Consider the following 20,704-nt stretch of genomic DNA (forward strand, 5'->3'; position numbering starts at 1 on the left):
TCTACTGGACCCTTTTTTTTTTAAATCTAAATGTTTTTCAGGGTGACGTTGTGTATTTTAGGTGAAAAACTACCAAGTGTAACTCAAAGTCCAGAGGAACAAACAACAGGGGCTTTTAGCCAGCTGTAGTAGCTGCGTGACATTTAAATATGTTTTTTTCTTCTTTACTGGCTTGTAGTTGTTTTATAGGGTGTGTTTATGACTAATGGTTACGACTTAAACGGTTTATATCCGATGACTAAGACTTGTTATTCTCATGTGTGTGTGGGTTGTTTTTTTGTTTTTTTTTTGGCACCACATGTCACATATCATTCTCTGGCACACGGACAGACGACACAAGTTTCTCAAGTTCCTCCCCCACCAGAAACCTGAGATTTAGACGAGGCAAATACTTTTTTCTTTTTAAATTTTATATACACAATTCTCAATAAATCCAGTGAAAAATCAGATGCATGCCAGAATTTGGGACTGAAACAAGCCCATGCTGAGAAATGTCAAAGTTGTAGCTGTTTTGGTCAAATCTTGAAAACAAGAATATGTGTAATATCATACAAAACTGCAAGCTGCTATGTTCAGAGTGTGTGTTGTGAATGTCTCTCAGCTACTACCACATCAAATTTGTAGCTCAAAATCTGACTGAGTTATAACTTATTTTGGGTTTGATAAAGCTGTTTATCTCTGGTGGTCTTCTTGAATGGTGTTAACTCCAAAACTTAATCAGTTGTAGACGTGCGTGCGTCCGGTCGTTACGTGTGGAAAGTTTCAGCTCACAAGTTATTTTGCTAAGGTTTCTCTTCCTGCTCAGAAGGAGGAGCAGAGGGTTATAGTACATGTTTCATTTTCCCCTTTCTTCAGTGGTAAACTGTAAAAATCATTCGTCAGAATTGTAAAATCTGATAATGGCTGGCAATAAAAAAATTAGATGAGGGCACGTTAAAACACATATTTTGATTTACTTGCATGGGTGCACCTGTCACAAAGTTCACGCTGAAAGGAACTGACCTTCCTGGCAAGCTGTGATGACAAGTGTTTTCGTATTTAACGTTATAAAGAGAAAAAAAAATGTTCTCTTGATGTTCTCAGTTCTAGAAAAACAACTTGAGCGAATGCTAATATGATCATCTGCCGTCGAAGGCAAAGGCGAACGAGAAACAGCGTTTTTGCCTGTGTGTGAGCATGTGTGTGTTTGTTTGTCTGCACTATTAGCAACAAATTTCATGAACCTGCGGACAGATTTTAATGAATCTTATTCAATGGTTCTTTGACAACAACTGATTAACCTTTAGAGTTCACCTAATACGACATGGCCACCACAGCTAATTTGACCTTAGCCAACACAAAAATGGCTCAGTCAATTTTTTAGATATTCAGCTAAATTTTAATGTGACAGTGGCTGATAGTTATCCCCATAATATTATCTGAGTCCTAACCTAGCTGCATAAGATCACTCAAAAGGTCCTTTATGAGGCTGGAACAAAAGAGCTTTAACTCTGTCCCTTCTCAGAATGGGACGCTTTCAGGTTAAAACTCTGGTGTGAAAGGCAGTGGGCGATGTGCATTCCTTCAAGAAATACTAGGCCTTTATTTATTTGATCGAATTAGACTGTAAACTAGATGCGTCTGTGTTGGACTGAGTTGTAATTGGTGTTTCGGGAGAGCAATAGCAGTGAGGAAGAAGCCCATTTAACCCTTATTTATACAGGTAGTCTTATTGAGACATGAGGACTCCTTTTCAAGAGAGACCAGAGGTGTATAAGACTACAACTCAGCCTTCTCAGAGCCTACAAAAATAAGGGCCATTGATCTAGAAATAACAGCTGCCACGTCTACAGTGGGATAAATGCTTCCTGTCTCAAAAAGATCTCCACTTATCTCTGTAGCCCATGTTGTTTTTTATTAAACTCTTTTTGCCACTTTAACTGGCTAAAGATCTTGTTACAAATTTTCATTTTTGTCCATCTGTTTTATCTGATTTTGTGCTTTTCTCTCAAACAAGGGATGATGTCATTCTGTAACCAGAGCTTAGGTAAGGTGCAACGCTATTGAACTTGGGACATGTCATGGAAAGATAAGTTTATGCAGACCTTTTTTCAACCAAAAACATAAAAGACAACATTTCAACAGAGGCAGCCTATCTTAATATAAAGCCCACTCAACAAAACAAGGCAGATGTGAGTAGTAACACAAGACAAGACATACTTGGCAATGGGAGGAACCCGGAAAAAACCCCACGCATGGACAGGGACAACGTGTAAATTCCACACAGAAAGGCAGGGAGGCAAACCTGTAACCTTCCTACAGTGAGGCTAAGGCCTGCAAAGCATATATATTTATATATTTGAGCAGGCCCTCAGCAAAAGAGCAATAGAGGCCGGGGTCTGTCATACCAGACAGGACCCAAGATGCAGGCTGTGTAAAGATGCTCCTGAGACAGTCCAGCACATAATAGTAGGATGTAAGATGCAGGCGGGCAAAGCGTATATGGAACACCATCACCAAGGAGCTGGATTAGTGAACAGGTACATCTGTTCCAAGTATGGACTGGAAGTCCCACAGTCAAAGTGGGAGACTCCACCTAAAGTGGTAGAGAACGGCAGGGCTAAGATACTGTGGGACTTCAGATCCAGACTGACAAACAGGTGATGGGTAACCAACCGGACATTGTGGTGATAGATAAGATCCAGAAGAAAGCAGTGGCGATAGATGTAGCAGTCCCAAGAGACTGTAACATCAGGAAGAAGGAGCACGAGAAGCTGGAGAAACACCAAGGACTGAAAGAGGAAACAGAGAAGTTGTGGAGAGTCAAGGCCTCAGTGGTACCAGAGGTCATCGGAGCACTCGGGGCTGTGACCCCCAAACTGGAAGAGTGGCTCCAACAGATCCCAGGACCAACCTCAGAGATCTCTGTCCAGAACAGAACCCTCAAGTCCTGGTTCTGACTGCCTTCAGATTAGCTTATCTGTTCTGTCAGACTCTAAATCTATTTCTCAAAACTAAAGTCATTCAAAAAGCTTTTCAAAAGGAAGACATAAATTTTCCAAAATATTCACAGAACCCAACTTCCAAATGCCCAAAAGTATCTTGTTACATTTATAAAATCACCATTACTGAACAAACAGTGTTTGATCTCTGGTGTGTTGGCTCTTTTAGGATCTTTTGTACATACATGACGTGAAAAAAAGAGATTAGTTACCAAATATGCAGCTCTTTAAAAAAAGCATATTTCAGTCCTAGCCTTGCAGCTTTTACAAACTTTGTATTCCCAGGACATCTGATTAATGTAGAAAAATAAAATAAAACTGAACAAAGAGATGGTTTCTTCCTGATAATTGGGCCAACAAAATTCTACAAACATTAAATGATATAATCTATCTTAGTAGTGTCAACTTGACCACTTATTTTTGCGGGTCATACTTGAGAAAGGTTTGTGCTTGGTGGTAATCTGGAGTGATAAGGAGGAAGTCATCCACCAGTCTCATCAAACACCTACAGAAACAAGGAAACGATCCACACAGTGAAGGCAGAAACACCTCTGTACAGTTCAGACACTGCCCTCTTCTGCACCTGATGGATTATAATGTTTCAAACAGACAGATCTGCTGTACCCTTTGTTTTTAGTGATGTCTCTGAACAGGACTTTCTCCATGTGGCCGTAGCATAAACAGCAGAGGAGACTGGACAGTAAGACTCGTTTGTGCCATCCTGATATGCTGAAACCTTTTCATACCAGGACTAATGCTCTCTTTGAGTTTGTAGACACAACTACTGTGTCAACATCTGAACCAGCGTCCTCACCAGAATCTGTCTCAAGCAGCTCTTCAGTAATGGAGATGGGTATGGATGAGGACAATCCAGAACTTCATGATGCTCGCTGCCTAAGTGCCAGATTGGTCAACTCTGAGGTACTGCCACAACTATCAACATATCTCTGTCACTTGTCCTGTGAACACAGATCAGACATTGAAAATCTTATTTGGACTCCTCTAACATTCTTTGGCGATGTTCTCTTATGCACAACAGTGCTGGAGCACAATATTGTTGTTGGTAATGTGGGGCCCATTAAAAAACATGATTATCTTGCTATTATAACAAGAAAGAAGTGATGAAGAAGGAGGCAGGCTACCTTCTGGAGCATGGCCTGGTTATACCCAGCTGTACTCTGTGGAGTACCCCTAACCTTGTCACATCAAACTCAGAACTCCTCACTTTTGCACAGATTTTTGCAAGGTGAATGCTGTAATCTCTCAGAATCATTTCCATTGCCTTATACAAAGGACTGTGTAGACAGTGTTGGTTCAGCAGCGTATGTAAGTAAACTAGATCATCTTAAAGGTTAGTGGCAAGTTCCTTTGACTAAAAGACCCCTAAAATTATCTGCATTTGTCACATCTTATCATTTTCTGCAGATTACCATGAAGGCATTTGGACCGAAATATGCTTCTACACTCCAGAGACTGATGTCAGCTGTATCAGCTGATGATGTGGTTATCTGTTCTTCTAGTTGGTCTGACCATGTCTCCACTCTGAAAATGTTTTTTTTTTTCTTTGAATGTTTGGTTTCTGCATCTTTAACCATAACCTGAACAGCTTTAAAGAAGCTGTTTCCGTGGAGTTGAAAACAGACTTACACAATAAAGTGAATGGGACAGAACAGAGGGTGGTGGGTGTGAAGTAATGGGTCATAATAAGGTAATAAGAAACTTTTTAAACTTCTTATTAACTTCAGAAGTACACAAAAATGCAACACCACCACCTAAGGACTTCCAGCCAAGGAAATTAAAGTAACTAATACCAATAAGGCACTTCTGTACGCTCTACAAATGGAAGCTGGAGAAAATGTTCCATCCAGACAAAGGATTAAAGATTTAAAGTTAACACTGTTAAAATATTTCTAAATTTTAATGGAGATCCAGGGACAGCTGAGGCTTACCAGTGAAATGGCAAATTATTAAGGAGAGTGAATGCCTCAGACAACACCAAACACCCATGCGTCACACCGCGACAATGATAAACCCACACCCAGACGAAACACGGCAGTCTCAGCTTATGGGAGGAGACTCCACCAGCCACCACTCCCACTGGTATGTCTCAGCTCCAGAGAAAACAGAAAGAAGTATTAATGAAATGAACACAAATAACTTCACACGCCAACTCTTCTCTTCCTCTCACACATCCACTTTAACATACAAAGATTTCCCATAGTACAATTGTAAGGAACTAGGCGGACCAGGTGAATGACAACACATGGTCTGTACAGCTGGGCTTACTCGGCTCCATTTCAGACACAATCCTATTTAGTCACAATGAACAAGGTATACGCCAATTACCAGAAGGCCAGGGCCACATCTCCTCCAACATTAAACAGCATGTTAAAATGGGGCTTGTTTATTAAAATAAAGCTTTTAATTTAGCAGACAGTACATGCCGATAGGTGGCATCTCTTGGTACAAGAGGTAGCCTTAAGCTTAGGCAGCTAACCGCATGGGGAATAATATTAACAAAGTGTCTACATACCAGTATTGATCCAAGCACTGTAACCGAAGGAGACCCTAACAGAATGACCTGCAGGACATCAATGTAGTCAGGTAAAGGTGCATGTCCTCTACATCCATCACAGACCTCGAATAAGACACACTGAGTGATGACTGGCTGTCATCCTAATCAGTGAAAGTCAGGCAGAGAGCAGACAAAGGCTTATCCTGCCACAATAACTCACTGAAATATGTCAAATATAATATTTGATTCTCTTGTATAACTTGCAAAAGATTAAAAAAACTAAAATGTCTGCCTCCTTCTACCTCTGGGGTTCTTGATTTACTGCAGTTCTGTTTAATCATAAACTTTACACAAATTTAAACGATCTGATGTTTCACTTTAAGTCTTTACAAATACATCCTTAAATGTTCCCATAACGTCATTATTTTACTTGTTGACTTTACAGAAGCATGATATGTAACATTATGTATAACGCTTTAAAATAGTTTTTGTGTTCCTGTGTGACTGCTTTTGGGTTTGTTTGTTTTTTATTGTCACAACAATCTGATCATTTACTGCAAGCATTAAAACAGAACTCAAGGGATGAACACATAATTAGCAACTTGGCAAAAAAAAACAAAGAAAAAGACATTTTTTGAGCTAAGGAAAAACACCGGCAGTGCGTCAGTTTAGTAAATGAAAAAATACATGCATGCAGACACTTTTTAAATGTATCTAACCTGCGTGTGTTTGCATTAAAGAAAACCCAAAGCAGAAGAGGAAACTTGAACTTGAAAAATTAAGTTGCTCTTGGACAGTGGAAGCATGTTTGATGAAGTTATTTTGACTTTATCTGATATTTTTTAACCCATGAATCAGCAGCGTAAATAAAACTACAACCTTGCCTAAGAAAATCACATGGTCAGAACTTTTTTTTATTGACTTTTAGATACAAATCTGTTCGCATCTGCAAGAAGTGCATCCAAATATTGGTACACAGTGACCTCAGGTGTGCTCCAAACATGAAGAACACAGCTTGTACTGCTGTAGAGATTAAATACGACAGGTAAAATAAAGACATGGAAAAGCTGACGTCTCTTTTCTTGCAAAATATATTTGTATTTTACTCTGCAAACTGAGCTGGATTCGTATGTTTGGTTGTGAAGCAGCTGCCTCTGTGTGCGATCAGCTTCCTGATGGTTAGCAGCATCACCAGGTTATCCATTAATTCAAGGTTAAGAACACTCCCATTACAAGGAGGAAGGTTTAACCACTAAATGTTTTTGTTGGGTGCTCTCACTCCCATTTGGTGACCTGATTTCTCCATAAAAACACAATAAAGTCTGGACTACAATAAAAATACTATTTCTAATTTATACTACTGGATTGGCTGATTACGATCAGAGTGGATGCTGGACTGTAAACTCAGACTGTGCAGAGATTGAGCTTTTTATCAGTCGAGGATGGGACAAACTAAAGACTCTGGTGTGGAGGAGAGACCCAAATGGGACAACAAGGTTCAGTACCTTCTGACATGTATTGGCTTTGCAGTGGGGCTTGGGAACGTGTGGAGGTTTCCCTTCCTTTGCCAGATCTACGGAGGCGGTGAGATGCAGTTTGTGAAGCACATTTTCCCTGCCCGATTCTACTTTAGCAAAGTTTCCAAAGCACACATTTACATAATGTGTCGCTCATGTTGATTTTCTTATTTTAAAATGCTTCTGTTAATTTCAGTTTACCGAACCAGTAACAAATGAACTACTGCAGTCAGATATCCCAGAGGTTCTCAAACTTTTCTACTTTCTGTCCACAAAAAACAGGTTACAGAGACCTGTGACCCCAACTATTGAGGGTTAAAGTGTACAAACATTGGTAATTAAAGACCTAACATTCCATGAGAGACTGCATATCTATAATGACAAAGTTGTAGCCATTTTGGTCGGATCTTGAATATAATGTTATGTGTAATCTCAATATTGCAAAATGTCACGCTGAGAGTATGTGTTGTGAAAGACTCAACTACCACATCAAATTCTTTATAGCTAATGAGGATTAGCAATCTTGAACTGGACTGACTTCAAAAGTTAGTCAGTTTTAGATGTGCATTCACTGAATACTTTCAGAAAGCTTCAATAGTTTCTGTCCGGTGGAATCCAGTCAATTAAAGCTGGCTTGTGGTTGGGCTTGTGTCGAGAAGGCAAACGGCACGGAGTTTAGATAAACCTCCAATTAATATTTGTAAAACGTCTGTACGGATGAAAGAAGAAAAGAACCAGAGGAGAAAAGGTAAAACATCCCTTAGAGCTGGAAGAAATGAAAACTAAGTGATGTGCAAAGACGTGGGAAAGCATAGTGATCGGAAACCATTGATGGCTTACAAGACACCCCCCACCCCCCTCCGCTCCGCCATGCTTTGTTTTTCCACCTTCTGTTTGTTTTGTGTTGTTCAAAGTTCATCAATCTTAATTCAAGTTATTTATTCATGGGGTTCAGTACAAAAAACAGTGAGTTAGAAGGCATCTAATAGTCTTTCAGGAATATGGTCTAATACCACTTAATACCAATGGGCTTCAAAATCCAGTAAAAAGAACTAAACTCGTTTTATTAAAATAAAAAAATGAAAACTAGTTTTTGGGCAAGAAACTCCTTAAAACTTGGGCACCAAAGCCTCCATTGCAAAATTAATTCTTATTGAATTCAACAGTGTCATTTCACAGAAGTAGAGACACTTTACAGGAGTGCCACTGTTGAATATTTACAGACCCCCAGGACAGGACAAATCATTATTCAAGTGCAATATATTAAATCTAAATGCAACAGGAGCTTCTGGTAGTCTGATATGTGGCGAAAACATACAAAAGATGCTTTGTGAGGCTGTGAGGCCCATCCCCATGCATTTCAATCAAGAATTGATTATTTTTTTCTGTTTAAACTTGAGAGTTGAAGAATAATAAACTGCAATATTGGAACAAGAGATGTTTCTAGTCATTCAGGGGTGGACCTAATGGTACACTTGGATATCAAGCCTAAAAACACTGTGGAGTATGAACACCAGCCTCCTGAACGACTGAAAATGTGAAGAATTGATCAGAAAAGAGACAGTGTGCTTGTGTGTACCATAATATCTGTAATTCTAAAGGAAGGAAAAGACAGATCAGAGTGCAGCTCTTACAGACCAATCTCTGCTTTTAAATATAGATTATAAAATATTTGTCTCAAGTATCACATAAAAACTAGAAAATATTGTCCTAGAGTTGACAGATCATGACCAAACAGAGGCAGGTACTGACTCGCCAACTACCCGAATTAAAATGATGAAGATCCTCTCTGGGAACATTACTTTGAAACAAGGATGTCACCAAGGATGTCCCTTAAATCCAACCTCACTTGCTTTATTTATGAAGCCACTAGCTCAACTGATTAGAGGATGATTAAATTCAAGAAAAATTGAAATCATGTTAGGTTATATGGCAACTCCAAATTGTAACTAGGTGTGGTGTGAGAATGGATGGTTATTTGTCTTTAGGTCTGTGATGGACTGGTGTCCTTTCTCCCAATGGCTGCTGTAGATAGGCACCATCTCCTCATGTCTCAACTAGGTAAAGACAATGGATGGATGCTGTGTAAAGCAGATTTTGAGAGGCCCATAAAAATGCTGTTGCAGTAGTCTGAATTACTTTTAAAAAAGTGTAAAATAATGTTTCAGAGTCTAATTTTAATAGAAAACATAAGTAGCCTTTTTTTTTTTTGAAAGAATGCATTTCATGACAAAGTTTTAAACAAAGATCTCGTTTGTTCTGTTAGTGCTTCAAGTATGCGTTGGTACATGTTTAGTCATAATGAACAAGGTGAAACCCCAACACAGTTCTGTAGCAGGCAAAGCCAGATACAGATTAAGGTTAAATGAGTTCTAGATATTCTCCAAAAGGGCAAAGCAGCAGAATTTGTGTAGCCAGTGTTGGCAGCATCTTCTCCTGGTGTAGCCAGTTAACCACAAACCAAGGCCACAGTTCTTAGACCATTAAAGAGCATGAACAAAAGATGTTCCCCTCCTTTCTTCCTCCGGGGTTCATTATCTACTGCAGTCCTGTCTAATGTATTACTTATTTCTGTTTAGTTTCCTGTTGCTCCTAATGATTGGTAAAACATGCTAACACTCTTAAATGTATGATGTAATCTGTCAATTTCCCCACGTTACCAGGTGCTTTCCTCATCCCTTACCTGATAGCGTTGGTGTTCGAGGGCCTCCCGCTGCTCTACCTGGAGCTGGCAATAGGACAGAGGCTGCGCATGGGCAGCATCGGAGTGTGGAACTCCATCTCTCCTCTGCTGGGTGGAGTCGGTGGGTGACCCTGACACAAAGACGAACTAAAGTTGTTTTCTAAAATGAATTACATTTCAGTTTGGATCAGAAAGTCAAATGTTAGATTTGACCTTAGAAAGCAAACACTTTCTTTTCAAGTAGAAGTTTGGAAAAAAAACTTAATGGATAAAAAATATATATTCTTTACAGATGTTAAATACATTCACACTTGCTGCAAATGTCATCAATTCTGCTTTTTTTTTGAGTTTGAAAAATTCCTTCACACTCAGCAATATTTCCCGTGTTCAGGCATTGCCTCCATGTTGGTGTCGTTATTGATGAGCATGTTCTACAACACCATCCTGGCCTGGGTGCTCTGGTACTTCTTTCACTCTTTTCAAAACCCGCTGCCCTGGAGGGACTGCCCTCTGAATGAAAACCAGACTGGTGAGTAGAAAAAAAAAAGAGCTTTGTAGCTTTGGACAAATTTGTGACACATTAAGATTAATAAACAGCCACAGTGAAAACAAAAACTAAATTATGCTTGAGGTTGCAGGAATTTGGTTTAAGAAAGCAATAATTAAAGAAAAAGAAAAATACCACCAGAATGCCATCACTGAAAACAAGTTATCCATCAATCTGTGAGTACAGCTTCCAGACATATTTGTTATGTAACCAATTGAATTGTTGGTAGAAATACATAATACAGTCAAGTACGTACCGGGTACATATTACATCACCTATATGTACCAAGTAAGTACCAGGTACACACCCGGTATGTCATCAAACATATCTAAAAGTTCATTAAAAGACTAATTTTTGCAATGCTGGAAAGAGAAAGTCTCAGAAGGAGATTATTTGATGTTTCACTGAAAGTTAAGAACGCTTGAAGGGATTTAAAGGTTCCTTTTGCTCTGCCAGGGTGACCCGAACAGAAAACAGATACTGTTCTGAGCTCTCCAACCCTTCGTTGTCATAAAAATGGGATCTAAGATCAGTAACTGGCTACAACTGTATTCCACTGTCTTTGACTAAACAAAACAGTGGTCAAAATCTGTCTAAAGGAGAAACACAGAAGTTTAATAAAAATGGAGGACAAATATACATACTGTGATGATCAGAAAAATGTTTCATGGTTGGATGAAGTCACATAATTCCACACATTCCACGCCTGACAGTCCAGCTCTGTTTAAGACACAATTTGACAACAAAAATCAAACAGAAACCTTTATTAAGGTCGTATCTCACTGGGCTTCAGCTGCTGGGGACTAGTTGGAAGCACAAAATTGTAAGAAAACTAGAAAGATTTCACTTGAAATCACGCTGAACGAGCAGTTTGCATACAGAGAAATACAACTCTAGTGCCCTAGAATTGCAAGAACTTGAGGAAACTGTTTTGAGAAAAAAAAAAGGTTTGTCTCGCAGGTTTTAAACTTTTTTCTGTCCCTCATATGCAGAACCCCCGAATGCCACAAACAGACGAGGCCCAGTGAAATATTAGCTTGTGTTTTTCCTGAAATGTTGCATTTTTAAAACATATAGGTTATAACGTGGAGTGTGAGAAGAGCACTCCGGTGAATTACTTCTGGTACCGCGACACTCTGAACGTCACGCCGGACATCGAGACCAGCGGTTCACTGCAGTGGTGGATGGTGACCTGCCTGGCCACTGCCTGGTGCGTGGTTTACATCTGCTTCATCAAAGGCATTGAGTCCATGGGAAAGGTTGGTGGTCACAAATAAATATGTAACTGTAAGTTAAATCTCCACTAAAGTTCACTGATTTCTTTATAATAAACTTTCCCAGGCTATTTACGTCACAGCCACGTTCCCTTACTTGGTGCTGACCATCTTCCTGGTCCGTGCCCTCACCCTGCCTGGAGCCACTGATGGTTTGGTTTATCTTTTCACTCCGGATGTGAGTTCTTCTTGTGTTACTCCTGTATGAGATCCAAGGTTTTACGCTGTATTCCAGACACATCTAATGACTGTTACTCTCCTCGTTGCAGTGGGAAATACTGAAGAACCCACAGGTGTGGCTGGACGCTGCCACCCAGATCTTCTTTTCCCTTTCTGTGGCAGCTGGAGGTCTCATGGCTGTCTCCAGCTACAACGACGAGAAGTAGGACCTGAAACTCCAGGCAGAAGTAGAGTGATGATAAAACCCAATCATTTTTCTTCCTCCGTGCCTTTCAGAAACGACTGTGAGCGGGACGCCGTTCTCGTAGGAGTAATAAACAGCGCCACGTCTCTCTACGCGTCCATCCCCATTTTTTCCATACTGGGATTTAAAGCCACCAATGGCTTTAACGCTTGTCGGAAAGAGTACGCACGCATACCTACCAGTGGTGGTTTTAAAACTTTTTGACTTGCAATTTTTTAGATTTTTAATTTGAAAAAATTATGATACCATTTTTCTAATCTCATTTGCAGGAACATCCTGACCCTTACCAACCAATTTGAGTTTTCAGACCAAAACATCACGTTGGAGAACTACAATTACTGGTTCAATTATTTAAATCAGAGCCATCCAAACATCATGTCCAGTTTATCACTGAGGGAATGTGATCTACAAACATTCCTGGACCAGGTAGTCTGACTCATCCAAACAACACATTCACCCTGATCTTTGTTTAATCTTTAATTACCTGACGATTTTTGCTTTCACCTTGCACTCCTTTCCTGGAGAGTCCCCGCTCCCCATCATGCTTGTTAGACATTTACCCAGCACTGGTTTTCTCACAACTATCTTGTCTCTTTTTAAACTTCCTCCCAAAGAGTGCTTCAGGTACTGGACTGGCTTTTATTGTGTTCACGGAAGCGGTCTTAGAGATGCCGGGGTCACAGGTATGGGCCGTATTGTTCTTCGTCATGCTCTTCAGCTTGGGTCTGTCCTCCATGTTTTGCTACATTGAAAGTATCCTCACACCCATCCATGACCTCAAACTGGTCCCCAAGTGGATCCCCAATGAACTTGTGACAGGTACCTAATTCAGTTGAAGTCTTTTTTTTAAAAGACTAAGCATTTGGTTTCTCTTTCTGAAGTATTTTTTTTCCTCACTTATTCAGGAATTATCTGTTTGATATCCTTCTTGGTGGCCCTGATCTTCACCCAGGGTTCAGGAAACTACTGGGTGGAGGTCTTTAACAGCTACGTGGGCTCTGTACCTCTGCTCATCATCGCCTTCTTTGAGATTATTGGAGTCATTTACATCCATGGGATGAAAACGTAACTTTTTCATCCTATTCCATCCAATCATTACGCCACTAAAGCTAATGTACAGTTTTAATCCACATTTTCTCGTCTCCCCTGTGTCCACTAACAGTTTCAGTGATGACATCTACTTCATGACTGGGAGGAGGCCCAACATCTATTGGAAGGCGTGTTGGATGGTGATCAGCCCACTCATGCTCATGGTGGTGTTAGCTGCTTATGTGACCATGCAAGTAGAGAAATACCCAACTTATTCAGCATGGAACCCAGACTATGTAAGCAAGATGTTTACCTAGAAGTAAAGTGGCATGTACAAGGGGCTACAATGCATTTGTTTGTTTTATTCAAACTTAACACCATTAAACGTCATTCAAATATGAATATATCTTAATTACTTCCACTTCTTTTCTTTTTAGGACCTATTCCCTCAAACTGAAGTGAAGTTCTATCCAGGATGGGTGTTTGCCATAATCATACTCCTCTGTGTGCTGCCTGTGGTTTCCATCCCTCTGGTGGCTCTCTACAAACTGATCCGCCCAAAAATCAGACAGTCAACAACTCGAGTTGAACCGAACCCCAACAGCAAACAAAGGCCTTGAGGTTGACAATCAAAAAAACTTCAAAGAACAAGGAACATTCCCAAAGCAGAGGATAGCCTGATGAGTATTGCCACTAAAATTAAACAAAAAAGTCAAAATTTCTACATACAAAGCTCTTACCAACCAAGCTCCATCTTATATTAAAGATCTTATTGTTCCATATTTTCCTAACAGAGCACTTTGATCTCGGACTGCAGGTTTACTTGTGGTTCCTACAGTTTCTAAAAGTAGAACAGGAGGCAGAGATTTCATTTTTCAGTCTCCTCTCTGGTGGAACAGACTTCCAGTTTCTGTCCGTGAGGCTGACACCCTGTCTACCTTTAAGACCAAGTTTAAGACTTTCCTTTTTGATAAATCCTGTAGTTAGTTCAAGAAACCCAAGGCAATCCGATCTTTTAGTCATGCTGCTTTAGCCTTAGACTGCTGGAGGACATACAAACCACACTCCTCCCTCTACTGTTTTTACTCTCCGTATTTACCTCTGACAAGGAGGTTGTTTTCAATAGTGTTCATCCATCTGTCTGTCTGTCTATAAGATTTCTCAAGAGGTATGAATAAATTTTCATAAAGCGTCAAACATGGTACAAGGGACAAGTAATTGAATTTTGATGATTATTGTCACAGTTCAAGGTCAAAGGTCAGCCCAGGCTCTAACTCTGCAGCTGTAGAAGAATAATGTTCCTGTTAAATAATGTTGAACTCCACAGCTGGACACCTCATCGGTCAAGGGTGATCCCTATTGATTTCAAGATGATGGGGTCAAAGGTCAAAGTTAACCCCTCTGTTAAAACCTTGTCTCTGCTCGTACATGTGACCCTTTTGTTCCCACTGCCAAGGAGGTTCTGTTTTCAGTTGTGTTTGTCTGTCTGTCAGCAAAGATCAGGTAAAAACTAATGAACAGATCTGGAGGAAATGTTCAGGAAATGTTGGTGTTGTCACAAAAAGCAGTATATATATATATATATATATATATATATATATATATATATATCTCTGAGGGTTATCTCTTAAATGACTTATCAAATGACTCAGGGTTTATTTTTCTGATTTTCACACGTTGAGTGTCTTCAATTTGTTGGTACACTGACAGATAAGTCAAAGTTTCTAGAGTTCCTCATCGATCAGAAACCTAAATTTAGACAAGACAAACACTTTCTATTTTGACATAAAATACTCAAAGATTTTAATGTTTTTACATTGAGTGAAAACTATAATACAAAATAAACAAATATGGACTGAATCAAAGCTTAACCGTATCTGTCATCTAATGACATTTTGTTACGTTGTTGTGGAATCTTCTTTAAACAGTTTTTTCTTAAGATAATTTATTATTTAGGCTGAGAATCACGGCGCTGAGGTCAGTCAGCAGAGTGAGTGTGAAACAAAAACAAAAAGGCCCCCTCTTGAAGTACCCAGCTCGGCACACTTTGTAACTTCCCATAGGATGAGGAGGGGTCTGGAAGGAGAGGGGTTAGATAGCAGACCGTTTCAAAAGGGAGGTAATACACTACATAAGGACAAACTTCCTGGTGCCTACACCCCAGAGCCCTATAAGAGAAGAGAAACAAACACTCCAGTGCCCCTTCATTAAAACACGGTGTCATAAATGAGTCCGTAGTTTTGCACTCTAACAGTTAAACACAGCTTTAACTCACATTTAATCATTGAAGCCATATTATTTACAACACTGTGCTGAGAGGTTTAAGTGAATCTCATCGGTGGTCTACACCTGGATGGATAAAAAGTCATTTGGGGCCCTGGGGTTAGAGGCCTGTCGAACTCTGGCCAGTCTCAGGTCCCCCAGGCGTCTCTCCAAGCTTCGCTTCCCTGTCGAAAGGATGAGAGCAGAGAATTATGCACTTCAATTTTTCTTTTTCCCTCCATCATCAGGGGTAGACTGTAAAATCTGATAACCTCTGGCATTAAAATATACATGGGGGGGCATTTTGTAACACATATGTAGGTTTTTTTTGGATCAGGCTCACCCATTAAAAAACGCACATTTCAAGAATCTTCTTGACAAGCTGGGATGAGCGTTTCATATTTATTTATGGATCATTTTCATTGGTAGTTGAAGAAAAATACTGAAAAAACATTCACTTTGGTCTTGGCCTTGTTCAGACTAGCTTTTAGCTCATAAGTCCTGTCAGAGTTAAACTCTGTTTCTCCAAAGAGCCATCTACAACAGGTAAGATGTTAATTGTTCATAACCTTCCCACAGAATCACACTTCAAAAAGTCCAAAATAACTTATTTTTGGTGAAAATGCCTGTATCCGTACTTCTTTTTGGTTTAGTCTCTGGTCTTTGTACTTTGGAGCAGTGGTTCCTAAACTTTTCAGCTTCTGACCCATAAAAAAATAATGACAAAGGTGTTTGTAACCCCATCTGTTGGTTGTGTAAATATCCAAAATGCAGCATAGCAACACAACATCCAAGTATGCTATTTTTGAAATAATTTTATGACTTGTATCTCAATTCTTTGTAACAATCATGGTGCAAATATATAATAAAAACTAGGTTTTTAAATTGTAAGTCGATATTTGGAAATTATTTAAGGACCCCTACTTGGTGTTGGGTGACTCACATTGGGGTCCCCGACCCCAACTTTGAGAATCACTGTTCTAGAGAAACAGGAAATTTGGGCAATAAGCATCATCCAGAAACAAAAAGGGGTTTTCTTTGTTTTGATTAAATTCTTTTAGCTGTTCCTCAGCAGCAGAAATAAAGCTGCTGCAGTCGAACTTAAGTCCTCTTCAATCATTTATTTTCTATCCAACTAATCAACGCAAGACTTTAAGAAACTTGTGCCATCAGAAACTGCTACAGTAATGAATTAAACTCAAATAAAATTTGTTTCTTTGTCTTTGTCATCTGTGAAGTGAACATTTCTGACATAATTCCTTTTTGTCTAATTTCTTTGCAGCATCTTTCCATAAATTTTTGAAATTGTTCACACTGGTCATAGAAAAAAAAAGCTATGGGTGATCTTTAATGTGGATATTTTGCTCTGTGAAATCGTAAACATTTAAAGTATTGGCTGTGGGTACAGACGTTTGTGCAGGTGCGGCAGCAGGTCTTTATAAAGTGGACGTTGCTGCGACAGAATCAGCAGGAAGGACAGACAGAAGAGCAGCTCCACCGCCTCATACTGAACTGCGCCCGTCTGGTCTTTACCACCTAAAGTCAGGCCTGCAGAAAGACAAAGAGACAAAACTGTGAAATCAAAGATTTTTCACATGCTCCTTGTTCTCAGACGTGTGAAGTGAAAGTGTCACCCTTGTTGCTGGACCTGATGAGCTTGTTGGTGTACCGTGCCATGTCCCAAATCATCTGCAGGAAGTAAACTGGATTCTTAGCAACAGTCTGACCAAAAGGCAAACTCTGGGCACACACGTGGAACCTGAGAAGACACAACTCAGTTTAACATCAGATATTTAGATTCAGTAAGAAAAAGAAAACTCTGATAAAGGAAACTCAGCTGTGGCCGCCATCTTGAATTGGGTTGACCAATAAACCAAAGATGTCACACAATGTGTGGGGATAACGCTCTGAACAGCCACACCAAACTTTAGCTCAACATCTGTAAAACGGACTGAGGTATAACCAATTTTGCATTTCCTGAGGTCAGTTGGCTGTGGAGGCCATCTTGAATTCAATCTTATGCGACCAATAAAGAAACACGCACACAGAAAAACCTTTTTGCCCTTTGGGAGAGGACAATAACTAAATACCAGTTCTGCGCAGAAACTGATTGCCAGAATTCTCCATTTATTTTAAAACAACTATTATTGAATTAAAGCTAATTTAAGAATAGAAATGAGCCTATTGGGAACTAGGCAACAAGTAGTTTGCACCATCTTTAAACACATAAAATATGAGGTGCAGACAAAAAAAAAGGCACTTTAAGTTTTCGGACTCTACCTGCAGGCGTGCAGCAGCACCAGCTTGTAGATGTTCTTATAGACCGCCTCGAGAGAATTAATCTGAGGAGAAAGTTATTATATTAGGCATAAAAGAAGAAGTGGATAAGTTCATTTACATTTTATTGTGTTCTTATGTTTGTTTGTTTCTATGAAATAGAGGAATCAATTACACTTTCTAAATTAGCAAACTAAAGAAAGCACTTTACCTTAACAAATGCTCTCAACAGAAAGAAAATCCTTTTGATAACATTATTTTTAAGTTCAATCAAACAAAGGGGTGTTATTAAAACGGATTCCCAAATTATTTTGCAAATGGTGCTTTGTAAAATTCAAAAGGGCCGGGATTGTCAGTGGCACCAGTTGTGAAGAATAGGAGATCCATCAGACAAATAAGTCAACAAAGCCCTCAAAGGAGCATCCACAGCTCTTTAAAGAAACATAATTCGAACTGAGCCTTCTAGCTTTCACGACCTTTATGTTCTTGGAGCACTTCTGATTAATGTAGAAAAATAAATAAAACCGAACAGAGAGATGGTTTTAGAAACCATTTAAATCTGTTTGTTTTTTAACCTTCAGGTCCAAAAACAGGGCGTGGGATTTGAGTCTGAGGATGGCCATCAGCTTCCTCTTCATCTGCTGTCCGGCTGAGCGGAAAAAGCCCAAAGTCAGGCTGTAGCGCAGAGACAGGCCGGCATACCTGGGAGAAATGGAAAGCTAAACATAAACGAAACAATAAAACAACAACAACTACAGACTAGTTGTGACATTACTCAGTTTTATGCTGGACTGGTTTTTGGCGTCACCTTGAATAGTCTTTATAGACGTCCAGTGAGTGTGTGTCCAGCAGCAGACCACACCACGGGAAGAGGCAACGAGGAGGCAGCGTTCGAACGCCGGGAAAGGTCTCCCGGCTTCCCGATACTTTGAAGTTGACCGCCACTTTTTGCGGGTTGACCACCAGCCCGTACTGTTGTACTCCAGCCAACAAGATTCTGCAAACACGATTAAAACCCCATCATTGAATAATATTAACTGTTAGTGGTGTCAACTTGACCACTTATTTTTGCGGGTCATACTTGAGAAAGGTTTGTGCTTGGTGGTAATCTGGAGTGATAAGGAGGAAGTCATCCACCAGTCTCATCAAACACCTACAGAAACAAGGAAACGATCCACACAGTGAAGGCAGAAACACCTCTGTACAGTTCAGACACTGCCCTCTTCTGCACCTGATGGATTATAATGTTTTAAACAGACAGATCTGCTGTACCCTTTGTTTTTTGTGATGTCTCTGAACAGGACTTTCTCCATGTGGCCGTAGCATAAACAGCAGAGGAGACTGGACACCACCGCTCCCTGAGGAATCCCTCGGCACTGACGGTAGGACCTGCAACACAAGTTCTAAATAAGTCTTTCAGTCTGAATATAAAAAGGCAGAACATGTAATTGCATTTCCATTGACCAAAGCTGAATGAAATGCAGAACCGACTTCTTCTCGTACTGAACCACGCTGCCGGTTAACATCTGGGTCAAGAACTGCAAAACCTCTCTGCCACGAAGATCAGAGCTGAAGTGCTGGAATTAAAAGATAAAATAAAATCATGTGAGAAAGAAAACTAACCTCTACATTACATCAGGGTAAATATATGTTGATGTGAGTGCTACCTGCTCCACCAGGATGGAGTGGTGGACTTTTCCACTTTTCTGCAGTGACATCAGAAATCCCTTCATGTTGCTGGCTCTGATGTTATCCTCCAGGAAATCTGCCTGCGAGAACAACAAGACAAAGGAAAGTTAAATAATATGTCCCGCTGGTTGTTAATTTGACCCCAGGGCTGCTGAGAAAACAAGACTTACCTGTTCAACCTGGCTTTTAATTCAACTGAACTACTTTATCATTTATTTACAAGTCTCAATGTTTACCTCCTTAATTCTGGCTTAAATCAAATGTCATTCACTATAATTATTTAGTTTTTACTCAATACTCTTTTTTTTTTCTCTGAAAGCAAAATGTGGTGTTCAGTTTATATTTACTTCATCTTATTATTCCTATTTTGTGTATTTGTGAAAGACAAACAGATCTACCATGTGAGATGGCTTCTCTTCAGTCACGTCATTCACAGAAAATGCAATTTCTCTAGTTCAGTATGCACATAAACTAGGACGCGTTTATTTTACATTAACTATTCATTTACTTATATTTTTGTCTCATTCATCAATACCTTTTTTGATTTGAAGCAGTTTAAAATCAGTTTATGTTAATATGTCATATGTCACTGTACGCTCGAACATCTCCGGTAAGGACAGCACCTGGCGAACAAAGGCCTTTTTTAGACCTTCGTGGGAATCCATCCAGATCTTGGCGTAGCGCCGGATGGTGAAGAGTTCATCCTGGACGGGTGAAAGGGTCTGGTTAATCACCTCGAGGAGTTTGTCATGTGGCAGGCTCTCATACGCTCCACTCACATCCACCTTAAAAAACAAAAAGGCAAAGGCGCACGGGTTGGAAAAAACTAATAATTAATAACTTGGTTGTAAAAAGGTGATTCGGCTCACCTTAACAAAGTAGAGGGGCTGCGGCTTGTCTTTCTGAGACTGTGCCAGAGAGCACAACACCCTGTGGATGTCTGTCATGCCCCACACTGTCGAGCCAAGGAGGGACGGAGTGGCGCGTGTGCAGGCCTGCAGCACGTCCAGCAGGTCCCAGACACGTGTCTGGTAGAGCTGTAGGACAATTTCTGTAAATATAGATACTGATATGAAAGGAAGCACTATATGACCGTGTCACAGCGTACCCTGGTTTTGGCATCTGCTCCTAATACCCGTGTGATGGGTCTCATGCTGTCAGTCTTGGGAATGAAGCGAAGTCGGGAGGTGACGGTGCCTTTAGGGAGGGAAGCCACCTGAGATGGAGACAGCTCCTCCATCTGGCTTTTAGCCAGGTGATCTCTGTGATAGCAAACAGTTTTAGGTTTTTATAGTTATATAAAATGTTATATAAAAGTTATATAAAAAAAGTTATATAAAATGTAAGACCAAGAAGTTTCTTTTTACCAGAGTTCAGAGCCCAGAAACAATGTAAAGGATAATAGCAGATCATAGAGAACACATGATGAGATGATGTCATGAAATCCAGGAAGTGGCTCTCCACGAGGAGAATGGAAAAACACTGACATGGAAAAGTACCAGATGG

General features: G+C 40.0%; 2 protein-coding genes across 7 annotated transcripts in view; one reads left to right on the forward strand and one right to left on the reverse strand.

Annotated features, from left to right (window-relative positions):
* The first annotated feature begins 6,798 nt into the window (after nt 1–6,798).
* LOC108238732 (inactive sodium-dependent neutral amino acid transporter B(0)AT3-like) lies at nt 6,799–13,815 on the forward strand. Its single transcript, XM_017421011.3, has 12 exons — nt 6,799–7,080; nt 9,677–9,817; nt 10,088–10,225; nt 11,321–11,502; nt 11,585–11,695; nt 11,787–11,899; nt 11,974–12,102; nt 12,211–12,367; nt 12,556–12,760; nt 12,847–13,006; nt 13,104–13,266; nt 13,408–13,815. Exons 1-12 carry the CDS (start codon nt 6,939–6,941, stop codon nt 13,588–13,590), a joined length of 1,824 nt encoding a protein of 607 aa, XP_017276500.1. The 5' UTR covers nt 6,799–6,938; the 3' UTR covers nt 13,591–13,815.
* A 931-nt stretch (nt 13,816–14,746) lies between these two features.
* Nucleotides 14,747–20,704, reverse strand: part of tert (telomerase reverse transcriptase) — a 24,395-nt gene continuing 18,437 nt past the window's right edge. The window contains exons 4-17 of one of the 6 annotated variants that reach the window (XR_001808690.3): nt 20,307–20,460; nt 20,068–20,235; nt 19,822–19,983; nt 19,177–19,278; nt 18,974–19,086; nt 18,782–18,898; nt 18,591–18,662; nt 18,318–18,506; nt 18,085–18,211; nt 17,513–17,574; nt 16,867–16,991; nt 16,643–16,780; nt 15,246–15,417; nt 14,747–15,138 (exon numbers count right to left, since the gene is read on the reverse strand). Coding sequence is in view for 4 of the 6 variants with exons in the window: in XM_025006945.2 (XP_024862713.1) it covers nt 15,314–15,417; nt 16,643–16,780; nt 16,867–16,991; nt 17,513–17,574; nt 18,085–18,211; nt 18,318–18,506; nt 18,591–18,662; nt 18,782–18,898; nt 18,974–19,086; nt 19,177–19,278; nt 19,822–19,983; nt 20,068–20,235; nt 20,307–20,460 (1,633 nt within the window). In the remaining 2 variants the exon portion in view is untranslated. Of the gene's footprint in view, nt 15,418–16,642; nt 16,781–16,866; nt 16,992–17,512; nt 17,575–18,084; nt 18,229–18,317; nt 18,507–18,590; nt 18,663–18,781; nt 18,899–18,973; nt 19,087–19,176; nt 19,279–19,821; nt 19,984–20,067; nt 20,236–20,306; nt 20,461–20,704 lie in introns of those variants that run through there. The other 5 variants (XM_025006946.2, XM_017421049.3, XM_025006945.2 and 2 more) reach the window with 5 other exon arrangements.

This window comes from Kryptolebias marmoratus, linkage group LG5, assembly GCF_001649575.2.
Source record: "Kryptolebias marmoratus isolate JLee-2015 linkage group LG5, ASM164957v2, whole genome shotgun sequence".
Taxonomy (NCBI): Eukaryota; Metazoa; Chordata; class Actinopteri; order Cyprinodontiformes; family Rivulidae; genus Kryptolebias; species Kryptolebias marmoratus.